Source organism: Lemur catta, chromosome X (genome assembly GCF_020740605.2).
Source record: "Lemur catta isolate mLemCat1 chromosome X, mLemCat1.pri, whole genome shotgun sequence".
Classification (NCBI taxonomy): Eukaryota; Metazoa; Chordata; class Mammalia; order Primates; family Lemuridae; genus Lemur; species Lemur catta.
Genome location: NC_059155.1, coordinates 71,498,641 through 71,512,668, shown reverse-complemented (window position 1 = coordinate 71,512,668; position 14,028 = coordinate 71,498,641). Strand labels below are relative to the sequence as shown.

The 14,028-nt window shown below is 46.3% G+C and overlaps 1 protein-coding gene across 1 annotated transcript in view; it reads right to left on the bottom strand.

Moving 5' to 3' along the window:
• Positions 1 to 7,789: 7,789 nt before the first annotated feature.
• Positions 7,790 to 14,028, bottom strand: part of MXRA5 (matrix remodeling associated 5) — a 29,745-nt gene continuing 23,506 nt past the window's right edge. Inside the window, exon 6 of the mRNA XM_045537674.1 lies at positions 7,790 to 12,385. Within this exon, the coding sequence (XP_045393630.1) occupies positions 10,474 to 12,385 (1,912 nt within the window). The 3' untranslated portion in view covers positions 7,790 to 10,473. The remainder of the gene's footprint in view (positions 12,386 to 14,028) is intronic.

The window sequence follows — 14,028 nt, the reverse complement described above, 5'->3', positions numbered from 1 at the left end:
TTTGTTTTTTTTTAGAGACAGGGTCTTACTATGTTGTCCAGGCTGGACTCCAACTCCTGGGCTCAAGCGATCCTCCTGCTTCAGCCTACCGCGTAGCTGGGACTACTTTCGTGCACACCGTGCATACAATATTTTTTTCTGTACTTCTATATCCTGTTACTTATAACAGTTATAATATGAAATAAAACTTTTTACAGAGACTCAGCACAGACCCAGCTATGGGTGTGAAAATGTCCCTCTCCAAATGGTGGCCACAGCCCTCTGTCCCTCCAGGCACCTGGCCGCATGGTGGGTGGGCTTTTGTGCACTGTCTGGTTTCTACAGAGAGGACTTCAAGAAGGACCATTTTTCTCCATTTTGGAATGCACTAAATGCAGTATTTTGTGTAGGAAAAATATCAGTGGTTATTTTTTTTTTCTATTAGTTTAAATCTTGGCTTACCAAAAAGGCTGACCTTCCAGAACCCACAATGAGAACCTAAAACTACAGTGGATTTAAATCCAGTCCTCTGAAAGTCATTTTTTATCTCTTCCTTTAACTATTTATTTAAAATAAGCCTCAACCTCCTACCATCATCCAGAAAGAAAAATAGAAGAAGTTTATATGCAGAAGCTATTTTTAAATTCTTTCAGAGCTCAGCCTTGGGGAAAAAAATTATAAACTTCAAACCCTCATCCAAGCCCAGAAAATGTATTATTGCATTATGTTGATATATTTCACAACATCTTATATAACATAAAATAATGAAAAGAGAATGTGTGAGCCTTCCGTTATACATGGAAACTCTCAGATTTTTTTTGTTTGATTTTTTTCATTATTCTCTTAAAGCTCATGTTGCTGGATATTCATGACAAATACCCTTGCTTTTTTCTCCCCAAAACATATGTCTGAATTTCTTTTTTATAACAGAAAGTTGAATTACGTTTCCACTAACAAGGCATCACTCTTCCCAAACCTCTTTATGGCTTTATTTTTTAATCAAAATATACTTTAAAAAATCTCTTAAATGATAAGGAGGGCCTAAGAATCTGAAAATTGCGAATGAGGTCTCATAGAAAAGTTTAATGTATGCTGTGATTACTAATCCCACTGAATTAAGTCGGCAACATTTGCAGGGGCTGTAGACTTTTCTTTGTCACTCACCAGGGGGAGGAGCTTGAGTTGGCCACGTAATCTCATGAGCTCTAGTCCTCTAATCTACAACAAGGAAATAATCTTTCCTGTAAAGCACTGTTATGCAGTTTTCCTTTGTTTTTTTTAGTAATTTCAATTCCTTTATTTTTTTTATTTTAGAATATTAAGGGAGTACAAATGTTTTGGACACATGAATTGCTTTTGTACAGTTTGAGTCAAAGATATAAGTGTGCTCATCCCCCCAGATAGTGTGCATTGTACCTGTTAGGTGTGAATTTACCCATCCCCTCCTACCCCTCCCTCCTGCTTGGTTTCCGATGAATGTTATTTCCATATGTGCACATCAGTGTTAATCGATTAGTTCCAATTTGATGGTGAGTCCATGTGGTGCTTGTTTTTCCATTCTTGGGATACTTCACTTAGAAGAATGGGCTCCAGCTCTATACAGGATAATACAAGAGGTGCTAGATCACCATTGTTTTCTGTGGCTGAGTAGAACTCCATGGTGTACACATACCACATTTTATTAATCCACTCATGCATTGATGCATACTTGGGCTGTTTCCACTGTTATTCAGCTTAAATGGCAGCATAAGTGGACCCTTCTAAAAACCACAATCCATTGTGTAAGTTTGAGTTGTGCTCTCATTCCATCAAGAAACTCGTAACAATTACAGCAATAATAACATTAACAGGTGGAATTCATTTATCATTTCCACAGGAGGCCTTGCTCAAATACTATCTCATTTAAACATGGCAATGTGTTCATGACCCTGGCCAGGGCTGGGCATTCGAGTCCAGCCAGGCAGCTGTCTGTACAGTGTGAGAATTGGGTAAATATTTTGCATAATACAGGATCCAGCATGTTATTTTAATATTGATTTAATAGTAGGCTCAAAAAGGGGTCCCTGAATCTTGAATCTATATATATTATTTTATGTATGTGCTATTTTATATTTATATATTTTACATATATTTATATATTATATACTATCTCTCCCTGTCTATAATATCAACTTGTCCAAGACTAATAATTATAAACAAATGGCTCAAATAACCTATATTCTGAGACTAGTTTTTCTTTAGAAGAGAAAAATACTATTCAAAACACAGATAAGGTGTCAAAGAATTCCATTTAGGAAGAAACTGTCCCTTTGGGGGTTAAGCTAAAATATCAATGAGCCTTTTAGACTTTGCGAAGGGTGCGGTGTGTCCTGGGACTGATGTGTAGGAGAGGTTGAAACAATGTAAGGATGTCGATGGCTCAATTCAGCAAAATGGTTGGAATTTGGAGGTTTAACGCTACCAGCTGGGGGAAGAAGAAGTTGGATCTTTTGGCAAGATTGGATCAGAAGTTCTGATAAGGAAGGTCAGGAGTTAGAGCGAAGCCTGAAGAGAGATTAGCTAGAACAGCAGTTTCCAATCTGCTGAACGCTGGAATCCCCAGGGGCCTTGCACAAATACCAGCACCCAAGTCATTTCCCAGAATAATTAAATCTGAATTGCTAGCCATGATATAAGGGGAAGAGAGTGACTAGTACATCAGATTTATTAAATTCTTCAGATGACTTCATTGTGCACCCAGGATTAAGAACCACTGATGAGGGAATTCATCAGGGCTTGGCATTTCCTTTGTCTTGAGGAACAGTGATATTTGGAGTGTTATTATCCTGCCAATCCTGTGTCATTATGATCTTTCATTACCTCCTATTCTGTGTTTGTAAGACCAGGTTGCAAGAGGTTAAGAGAGTGGAAGATACTGAGCAAAGTTCCTTGGATGTGGTCTCACCACTACCATCTTGAAACTGAATGACCAGAGACAAACTGCTTAACCTTATTGTGCCTCAATTTCCTCCTCTGTAAAATGGGCACAGTGGTTTGGCACCAACCTTGCAGGAAGGTTGTGAGAATCAGATAACTAATAGTTGGAAACTGGCCAGGAGCATTAGGACTCACTTCGCTGTTACCAATTGTTATCCTTGGTGTTGACTTTGGAAAATGAGGGGGAGGAGTTGCATTTGGAATTAGGTCAAAGTTATCCAGTTGTTGGGACAGAAGCTTTCCAAGGTAGAGTTGGTGGACAATTTCAGTAGAAGCAGCAGGTTGAAGCAAGAGATTCATTGCAACCCAGTGGATGTGAGAACAATTCTCTACCTTCCTCCCACGGGAACATCCTGAGAATAGGAAGTGGCCATGGAGTTTCTGCAGTCTCTACAAGAGCACCTAAATCATTTCGCGGTCATGTTTAAGTGAAGGGCAACCTCATGGGGCTCGAGGGAGGACGCTGAAACATTTGCTTGACATGTACAAGGAGCAAAGGCGGTTCTTGGCGATTCTGGAGGCAGTGAGACTCAATAACACGGGAAAACATAGCATTACGGGGAATATTATTTTTAAAACCATCATCATAAAAAAGTTATTGTCACAGTGGTGGTTGTGATACCAGTGATGATGATGGTGGTGATGATGACGGTGGTTGTGACGATGGGGGTGATGATGGTGATGATGATGGTGGTGATGATGATGGTGAAAAGTCAAAAGCTGTACATGTGTGACAGGACAAAGACATAAAAGATAAAATAATGAGTCTGAAAGTTGCAAATATGTGCTGTTCACCAAGCCTGGAAGACCCTCCCCCTGCCCCACAGCTTCCTGAAAATAAACAACAATAATAATAAAATAAACTTTAAAAAGAAAGCAAACACATGAGCACTGTTTTCTTAAGTTTATCAATAGCTGATGATTTTTACCTAATTGTTTCTGTGATCTTTGTGTCATGCACATACATCCTTCGGTGCTCATCATGTTTCAGTTAGGGTCTGAATCTACAACTTGGGCCATAAGCTTATGGAGACACAGGGATCCCAGACAATTCACCCTTCCTCACACTGCCTGCCTCGGTGCCTCTCCCATGCCAAGTCCCAGTAAATATTGACTGAACGGAGAGGACATGGTAAGAGTGAGAAAGACACAACGATCCTTTGCAAGGTCTGATTTTTCATTTTCAGATGACTGGGGATGTCTCAAAGAGGCAAAGCTTTATTTTCAAAGAAATGTGTTTGCAAAATCTTTTTTTTTTTTTTTTTTTTTCAGTCAGAGTGTCGCTTTGTTGCCCGGGCTAGAGTGAGTGCCGTGGCGTCAGCCTAGCTCACAGCAACCTCAAACTCCTGGGCTTAAGTGATCCTACTGTCTCAGCCTCCCAAGTAGCTGGGACTACAGGCATGCGCCACCATGCCCGGCTAATTTTTTCTATATATATTTTAGTTGGCCAGATAATTTCTTTCTATTTTTAGTAGAGACAGGGTTGCTCAGGCTGGTCTGGAACTCCTGACCTCGAGCGATCCACCCGCCTGGGCCTCCCAGAATCCTAGGATTACAGGCGTGAGCCACCGCGCCCGGACTGTTTGCAAAATCTTATTCATGTTGATATCCAGTCTCAGCCTGCACAGTCTGAAGTGGGATGGCCAAAGGGAGAAACACATGAGAGAAGTGACCTCCCCAGTTGATAAAGAGGATGATGATGATGACAATGTGAGAGTGATGATGATAGTGGTGGTCGTGATAATGGTGGTGATGGTGATGATGACAATGGTGGTTATGATGATGGTGATGACGATGGTTGTTGTAATGGCAATGATAATAGTGATGATGGTGATGATGATGGTGGTGGTTGTGACAATGGTGGTGATAATGGTAATGATGGTGATGATTATGGTGATGATGATGATGGTGAAGATGATGGTGATGTTGGTGATGATGATGGTGGTGGTGATGGTGGTTGTGATAATGGTGATGATGTTGGTGAGGATGGTGATAATGATTGTGGTTCTGATGATGATGATGGTGGTGGTGGTGGTGTTTATAATAATCATGACAGTAACAATGAAACCAACAGCCTAATATCACCTTGCATCAGAATGGCTTTCACCCTTAACTTAGTGTTTTAACACAGGCACCCCCATATCCTTGCTGGGTTACATGTGAGACAAAAATGATCCTCAGATACCCATCAACCAAAATGACTTCTGCACCCACTAATTTTACATGGCAATTTGTGAGGGGCATTTTCCTACTAAGAAACTCATGCAGTTACGTAGGATATAAGGAGAAGAGCCCATGGCCATAGTGAGGACATCGGCCCCAACTCCATTGCCCCAAGCTACTGATGGTGGAGCAGCCCAGGCTGTCAAAGAGGCAAGCTTAGAGTGGCCCTTGTGGGGACAGAGGCTGACCTTGAGCAGTCAGAGATAGTGGTAGGACAAGGAGCAGGTCTGATAGGAGACAGGTGTCTAGATCTGTAGGGTAGCAGGATGAGAGGGATGACAAAGTTTAAAAAACTAAAATTCTTATGTGACAAGGTGAGACTTTAGGTGGAGCAAGATTTGTTAACATTATGTCTTTGACTCCACAAATGGAGCAGATCTTGGTGGCAATTTTGTTACATGTCTATTTCAAGTCACGTCATTTGATCATCACAAAGGAAAAGAGACAGATCTTCAGTATTTGTGGCTTCTCCCACCGGATATCATGAAGAAAGAATCCAGACACAAGCCTTGGTTTCAGAAGTCCATCCACTACCGACTTCTCCTCTAAGTTCATAAAGGAGAGTCCAGCACTCTGTCCACCGCACACATCACCTCTGAGTTCATAAAGGACAGCCGAAACATAGCAATCGTGGTGAGCAGAGTCTTTGTTAGAGACTCACACCTGTTTGGGTGACAATAATAATTCTTTTTGCATTAAAATGTGCAGAAATGTGCAGAAAAGAATGAAATGAAAGACTTGGAAGTTATCTCCACACTGTTTTCCATAGAGGTTGTACTAATTTGCAGTCCTACCAACACTGTACAAGCATTTCTTTCTCTCCGTATCCATGCCGGCATCTGTTGTTTTTGGACAGTTTAATAAAAGCCATTCTAACAGGGGTAAGGTGCCATTTTATTGTCACTTTTAATTTGTATTTTCCTGATGATTAGTGACATTAAACATTTTTTATATGTTTATTGGCCATTTGTCTTTCTTCTTCTGAGAAGCTTCTGTTCATGTCTTTTGCCCTTTTTTTTAATAGGGTTGTTTGTTTTTTTCTTGCTGATTTGCTTGAGTTCTTTGTAGATTCTGTTTATCAGCCCTTCATTAGATGTATAGTTTGTGGATATTTTCTCCCATTCTCTAGGTTGTCTATTTGCTCTGCTGATTGTTTCCTTAGCTGTGCAGAACCTTTTTAGTTTTTCAAGAATGAAAAAACAAAAACCATGCATACTCCCTATTAAATTGGAACTAACTGATGAGCACACATGTGCACAATGGGAATTAAAACCCAGTGGAAATCAACCAGGGTGGAGGGTGGGGGAGAGGGGGGGCAAAAACCTACCTAAGAGGTATGATGAACACTATTTGGGTGACAGGCACACCTATAGCCAGAACACGAGCATTACAAATGTGATCTATGTGACCTAAAACATTTGTACCCCCTTAGTATTTTGAAATTTAAAAATTGAAAAAAAAAAAACTACTTGGAAGGTAGTGGAATCCCTTATTTAGTAATTCAACGTTGTGAACTTGATTCTGTAAATTTGGGAATCGAATGTGAGTACTTTTGGCTGGAGTAGCATGGCTGAAACTCTACACCAGAAAACTGTTGTTTTAAGCCACCAGTTCCATGGTCATCCGTTATTGCAGCCACAGGCAACAAACACCCATGGACATGAGGATATTTTTAATCCATCCAGGTAAGTACAAGACGAAGCCAACAAGAACCACTGCTTCATTGTGTCTTAAGAATGTTATCGGGTCCTAACAAGGTTAAAAATTAAAGACTGTTAGGAAAGAGGCTGAATAGCGTCTCAGGGTGCAGGCAAATTGATCTTTAGGTTTTTTTTATTACCAGAAAGAAGTCAGGTTCTGTGGGGCCCTCTGGAAACTCTGCACTCCCCCTCTGTGGTTTCGACATGAACCTATGACTGAACACCGGAGCCGGACAAGAAGATGAAGGCACAGAATAAGCTCCAGTAGGATTTGGCATCTTGCAGATAGAATCTAGCAGCAGGGTAGGGGCGTCCTCACCTTGCCTTGCACCCGATCACAAAGGCTTCCCTTGCAATTACAAATCAGACCTCCAAGAGAACGGTGTGGTTTGGGTTTTTGTTTTTCAGGGGGCGCCTGGGAGCAATTAGAGAGCGACAATGGACTGTTAGCGAAAGATTCTGATTGCGCACACACATTTACAAGCACATACACCAGATGTTAGGAGTTAGCCATGGAGGGAAGGCAATAACAACCAACTCTCTTGGAGTTAGTCTATTGCTTGCAAACAATGGTAACAGACATATGTGATTCCTGTGAACGATGTGCTCACTAATCACACATCTCCCTGTGCTGGGCAAACGGGGTTAAACGCCTCTTGCTGAGTCATAAAGTGCTAAGCACCTCTCATCATCTCATGTTCCTGCCAGAAATTTTAAAATATTTGTGTTTGTTTCCCTGGGGCTGGTATAACCAATGACTCCAATCTGGAGGCTTAAAACAATAGAAATGTGTCCTCTCCCGGTCCCGGAGCCCAGGAGTGTGAGACGCAGGGGTCTCGGGGCTGCGCTCCCTCCGCAGGCTCCAGGGGAGGCTCCTTCCTGCCTCTCCCACCTCCTGGGGGCTCCAGGCGTCCCTGGGCTTGTGGCCGCGTCACTCCAGCCTCTGCCTCCGTCTCCACGTGGCTTCTCCTCTGCGTCTGTGTCTCCTTCTCTTCCACCTGTCATTGGGTTTAGGGTCCTCCCTAAATCGTAGATGGTCTCACGTCAAGGTCCTTCACTAATTACATCTGCAGACACCTTATTTCCAAACAAGGCCACATCCTGTGGTTCTAGGTAGACATGACCTTTTGCAGGACGTTATTCAACCAGCTACAATATCCTACCACGATCAACAAAAACAAAAAAAACCCCACATTTTCCACCATCGTCCACATACGTCTATTACCTTTTATCTGTCAGTAGACCCCAGTTCTCCTGGCTTGGGGCATTTGTCTTCAAAATGCTCTTGCTGACAAGAGAGCCATCCCCTCTCCTGCCCATTGCATCCTGCCCAGCCGTCCTTCTGTGATTGACTCAGCCAAAATGCCACGTTGGGCACAAAAATGTCTCTCAGGCTACCATTGACCTGGTACCCACAGAGAGGCATTTGGTAATGACCAGAGACATTTTGGGTTGTCAGGACCCAGGGGTGGGCGGTACTGGCATCTGGCAGGTGGAGCCCAGGGACACTGCTCGACACCCTACCAAGTGCATGGGATGCCCGCCACCCCACAGAGAACAATCCAGCCCCAAATGTCACTCACTCTGTGGCCGGGAGACGTAGCTAAAGGGCACGTATATTGGTCATTAGGACATCACACGCTACCTGTTTCCCTGGGGGCCATCCTGGCATCTGGCACACAGCAACAGTTGTGCAGAGAGGCTTAAGCACATGCGTGGATTAACGCGTGGGTTCCTAACCTATGGCGGGTTGTATAATCATTTCATTATATATTACAATGTAATCATAGCAGAAATAAAGTGCACAATCAATGTCATGCGCTTGAATCATCCCAAAACCATACCCCGGCCCCAGGTCAGTGGAAAAAGTGTCCTCCATGAATTCGGTCCCTGGTGCCCAAAAGGGTGGGAACCACTGGATTAATGAATGAGAGACTCAGAGTCGCGAAGCACCAATCTCTCCGCCCCTTGGTCTCTGTGTTGACATTCTTTAACAATTGGCCGCACTACATTTCTTGAAATGCTGACAATCACTGTCTTCCCAAATATTTATCTGATGTTTGTCTTTTCCTTCCTCTCAGGGGTACCAAGAGAATGACGGTTTGCATATATTTGAGGAATGCCAGTACAACAACTCCCAGATGTCTCTTTGCAAAAAAAAAAAAAAATGTAGAAAAGAAAAAAAAATTGATGTAGGATTTTCCTCAGCAATGTTGCTTCTCAGTCCTAAAATGGTCTGGCTGCATGTCGGGTCAGATTCTGCCTTCCCGTCTCTCCAACAGGCTGTCGGAATGAACTGCCACTTTTGACTTCAATTCCTTGCCTGCTAAAAACTTTTATAGAGAATAGAATAATTGATATAGGGTGAATAAAAGTTTTTTTGTTTTTTAAACCTCTCCGCTTTAAACCCGAATTCATTTGAAGCTCTTTTTGCTTCTGAAAATATCATTGTCATCGTGGCCCTGTTTTTTTGGAAAATATTATTTTATTATCAAATGTACAGTATATGGGCCTTAAAAATACAGTAAAGCAGTCATGGAAATAATAGTTCTCCCGTTGTCTGTGGGGACAGACTGAGCCACGGCTGGGGAAGGGACAGCTGCCTTGGACCAGATGGACAGCTCAGATACTTCAGAGAAGTTTCCGGGCTTTTCTGGAAGGGCTCTGAATTCAGTTCTGTGGGGTCGTGGTGTAGGTTTCTCCTTCCCCTCCTCCCTCCTTGCAATGGCCTTCAGGATAAACTTTGTATTCAAGGCAATCTAATAGCCTAGCCTCCCGGGGGGAAGGTAATGAAATAGTGGTTACTGAACTGGAAGAAGGTTTGGAAAGAAATTTATTTATTTTTAAATCGCATTTCCATGTCTGCTGTAATGTATCCAAGTCTTGTAAAGACCAATAATTTATTCTTTTTAATGAGACAGAAAGAATTTCTCTTTCGAATCTCATCGTCTGATTAGAAAGAAAAAAAAATATATATATATATATATAAAACATCATATAAAAAGTGAGTTCCAGGGAGAAAGAGGTTTTTTTTTTTTGGTTTGCTTTTTCTTACAAAATGGTAGCTATAACGTATGAAAGTGCGGGTTAAAAAACATCAGTCAGTCTGGTTCTGAACCGTTCCTTGGGCAAGCTGGAGTTTTGAAGGGACAGAGGAAATAACTGAAAGGTGAAGAGTTCTCGTTCTGGAAGGTTCTATGGTGTGAAAACTGCAGCGGGTTGACTAGAGGATGCGTCCCCCCCACTCGGGGCAGCAAGGCAGCGTTGCTAATGTCTGCGGCTTGTTTTCAGGGAATGCTGCGCCCGACTCCTGCAGATGCCCAGGAACGGGTAGAAATTGCAGTTGCAGACCGGGTACCCTGAAGCCCATGGCGCGTTGTAAACACAAAACAGAGTTCCCAGAGCGGCCGAGCCCTCCTGTCTGTGGCTGCTTAAATTCCTTTTCAAGCCTCGGTGACGGTTAACCTCGGTCTGAAACCCACCTGGGAGTTGACCCTGCCCCGGGACGAACCCTCCGGGAGCCGCGGCCGCCCAGCCCGGCTTCCCTTCCCCACCCCGCGGCAAGCCCTGCAATCTGCATGGCCCCGCGGGCCGTTCAGAAGACGTGGATGTAAGTGGTTTTCGAGTCACTCCCCAGCACGTTCTTGGCGGTGCACTTGTAGAAGCCCGCGTCCCTCTGCGAGGCGTGCTGGATGGTCAGCGCTCCCTGCGGGTGCACGAATCTGTGGCCGTACAGACGAGCCTGCGTGCCGGCCGTCAGGAGCGACTTGTCCGGCAGCTCCCAGGTGATCTCGGCTTTGGGGATGCCCATGGCCATGCAGTTGACCTTGACCGTGTGCCCGGGCCGCGTGTAGATGACCGGCGTGGGCTCGCTGGTGATGCGGGGCGGATAGGCGATGACAATCACGGAGACGCTCGTCACCGAGGGCCCGTGGTCGGTCTCCGTCCTGCACTGGTAGGTGCCCCTGTCGAACACCGAGGCCTGGCGCACCGTGAGGGTGCCGTTGTCCGAGAGGGACACGCGTCCGAGGGCGCGGGGGCCCTCCAGGACCACGCCGTTGGGAAGCGTCCAGGAGAAACGTCCCCGCCGGCCGCCCCCCGGGGGGACGCAGTGCAGCTGCAGGGTCTCCCCGTCGATGATGCTGACCAGATTGCGGCGCGCGCCGCCCGCCGGCGGCTTCAGCCCCACCTTGAGAGACACCAGCCTCTCCGAGTGGCCCGCGGCGTTCCTGGCCACGCAGCGGTAGGCGCCGGCGTCGGCGGGGGACAGGCCGCTGATGTGCAGCATGCCGTCGCCCTTGTGGAAGAAGCGCTGCAGCCGTCGGGCGCTCTGCAGCTCCGTGCCGTTGGGGAGGACCCACAGCAGGGTGGGCGGCGGGGTCCCCGCGGCCGAGCAGTTGAGACTGATGGTGTGGCCGGCCGTGGCGGTGATCTTCTCGCTGGTGGGGTCGTGGAAGACGGGTTTGTGCACGGGCTCCAGGACGGTGAGCTGCACCACCAGCCGCGCCTCGCCGCCCTCGTTGCGGGCCATGCACACCAGCTGCACCGAGTCGCTCCTTCTCAGCTGCCGGATGTCCAGCGTGCCGTTGCGGTGCACGCTGATGCGGTTTCCGTGGTACGGGGCAGGCAGGATCACGCCTTCCGGAAAAGCCCACAGGACCCTCGGGGCGGGGACGCCCTCCGCCTGGCAGTCGATGAGCTTGCGACTGCCCCCGGCCGCGATCTCCCGCACCGTGGTGATGGTGTTGGAGTTGCCGTTGATCCTGGGCGGCTGCACGTCGACGTGGATCCACACCGTCTTCCTGTCGTCGCCCGCACCGTTCCGCACCAGGCAGGTGTAGTTGCCGCTGTCGGAGCGCTGCGCCTTCTGAATCAGCAGAGTGCCGTCCGGGTACACCTGGTACTTCTCCGAGGACGCGGGGATGAGCCTGTTGGTTGGGGACAGCCACGTCACCTTGGGCATGGGCTCTCCTTTGGCGTCGCAGGGCACGGTGACCACGTCTCCGTAGGGCACGTGGACCACCAGGTACGTCTTGTTCCGGATGGCTGCGGGCTCCGCCACCACCTTGACCCGGACTCTCATCTCGTCCTTGCCCACCTGATTTTCGGCGAAGCAGGTGTAGTCCCCTTCCTCCCGCATGCCCACCTCGTTGAAGTAGAGCGTGCCGTTGTTGAACACCACGTAGCGCTTGGCGCGCCCGCCGCTGTCGTCCGACTGCATGAAGGAGTTGACCAGGCTGCCGTCGGGGAGGCCCCAGGAGATCTCGGGGTTGGGCAGCCCGGTGGCGACGCAGTCCACTTTCAGATCACCCCCGTAGAAGACCCGGTGGTCGTTCTCCTCCTTGTGCTCGATCTTGGCGGGTTTCATCACCACCTTCACCCGCAGCGCCGCGTAGTCGTCGCCCACCTTGTTGCGCGCCACACACAGGTAATCTCCCGCGTCTCTGTCGGTCACCGAGTTCACCACCAGGGTCCCGTTGGCGAACGCCTTGACTCTGGAATCGAAGCTGGAGGGCGAGAAAGGACAAGGAAGGGGGTGTCAGTTTGCGGAGTGCTCCAGTTTGTAGGTCGCTGGAACGAAACTAGCACACGTGGTTCTGGGAGGAGTCAGCTCACCCGGCTGCTGCAGCAAAACGCCCACGGGCGCCAACAGCCTGGACAAGATTGAGCACACGCCGGAAAGCGGTTTACTGCTAATGAGAACTTCCTGGTAGGGTCTGGCCGGCTGGGCTGGCCGTGGATTCAAAGATGTGAGAGGTACGCAAAGACTTCAGCCCTGTTCCTGCATGTGTGTGTGCGTGTGTCCGTGAGTGTGTCGAGTATTTGTCCCCTGGTCATTGCAAACAGTGTTGTAACCACAAAATCATGAATCCAAGTTAACCTTATAGAAAGGTTAAGTGCTTTCTGGGAGAAAATATTTTAGACACAACTTCTACTCTTGGCCATTTTCTTTTCTTTTTTTTTTTTTTAAAGACGTTGTAGCCCAGTATCAAGCCAGGGGCAACAAAGTAACTTTGACGTTGATCGTGTCATTGTGGTTCTGCCTAGACGTCCACAGCTATTTAATAAAACTGGATTGGTCAGCACTGGGCAATAGTGGTGTAAAGCCTTCTTCTCCAGGATTTGTAATTAAAACTGAATGACACGGCCGGGCGCGGTGGCTCACGCCTGTAATCCTAGCACTCTGGAAGGCCGAGGCAGGAGGATCGCTCGAGGTCAGGCGTTCGAGACCAGCCTGAGCAAGAGTAAGACCCCGTCTCTACTACAAATAGAAAGAAATGATCTGGACAACTAAAATATATACAGAAAAAAATTAGCCGGGCATGGTGGCACATGCCTGTAGTCCCAGCTACTCAGGAGGCTGAGGCAGGAGGATTGCTTGAGCCCAGGAGTTTGAGGTTGCTGTGAGCGAGGCTGATGTCACGGCACTCACTCTAGCCTGGGCAACAGAGCGAGACTCTATCTCAAAAAAAAAAAAAAATGAATGTAACTAAAACCCTGAGGGTGGCCTGCGGTTCCTCGCTATGAAGTCCAGGCACGTCTGAGTTAATATTCATGAAAGGTTTTCAGTTTAAAAGAGACAACATTGAAGGCTTGATAGATTAAAAAAAAAAAAAACAAAAAACCTTACATGGGTTGTTTAATTACACTATACCAGGCATATAATTGGAATTTAGTAAGAATGAAGCTCCGGAGATGATGATTTAGGGTTTATTTAGGATTTATATGGCTTCATTAATTCGTTATGCACGTGAGATTTTTATAAATATTGAGCCATTCAGAACTCACGTTTTGAATAACCCAGGGAAAAGATCGGAGAGGTTCTCATTTTTAACGCGTCCACATTGAATTTTCAGTTTCACTTATGTTATAATGGGAGAGGGTGTAATTGAGCTATGATTCCTTAGCATTTCCTGTGAATATTGCACTATTCTAATGAGATGTCTGGGACAGTATCATAGATCTTTAAAAAGAAAACGTCTGCCTACACTTGGATGCAACCCAATCACCATAAATAAAAGCAATTATTATACTAATGGTGGCCAAATATACTGTCTTGTGGGCCAGGAGTGAAAACCAAGTCAAGGTGACATGGTAAGAAATAAGAGAGGTGTCGGGCTGGTTAGGATATTTTAATGTGCCTTGGAGT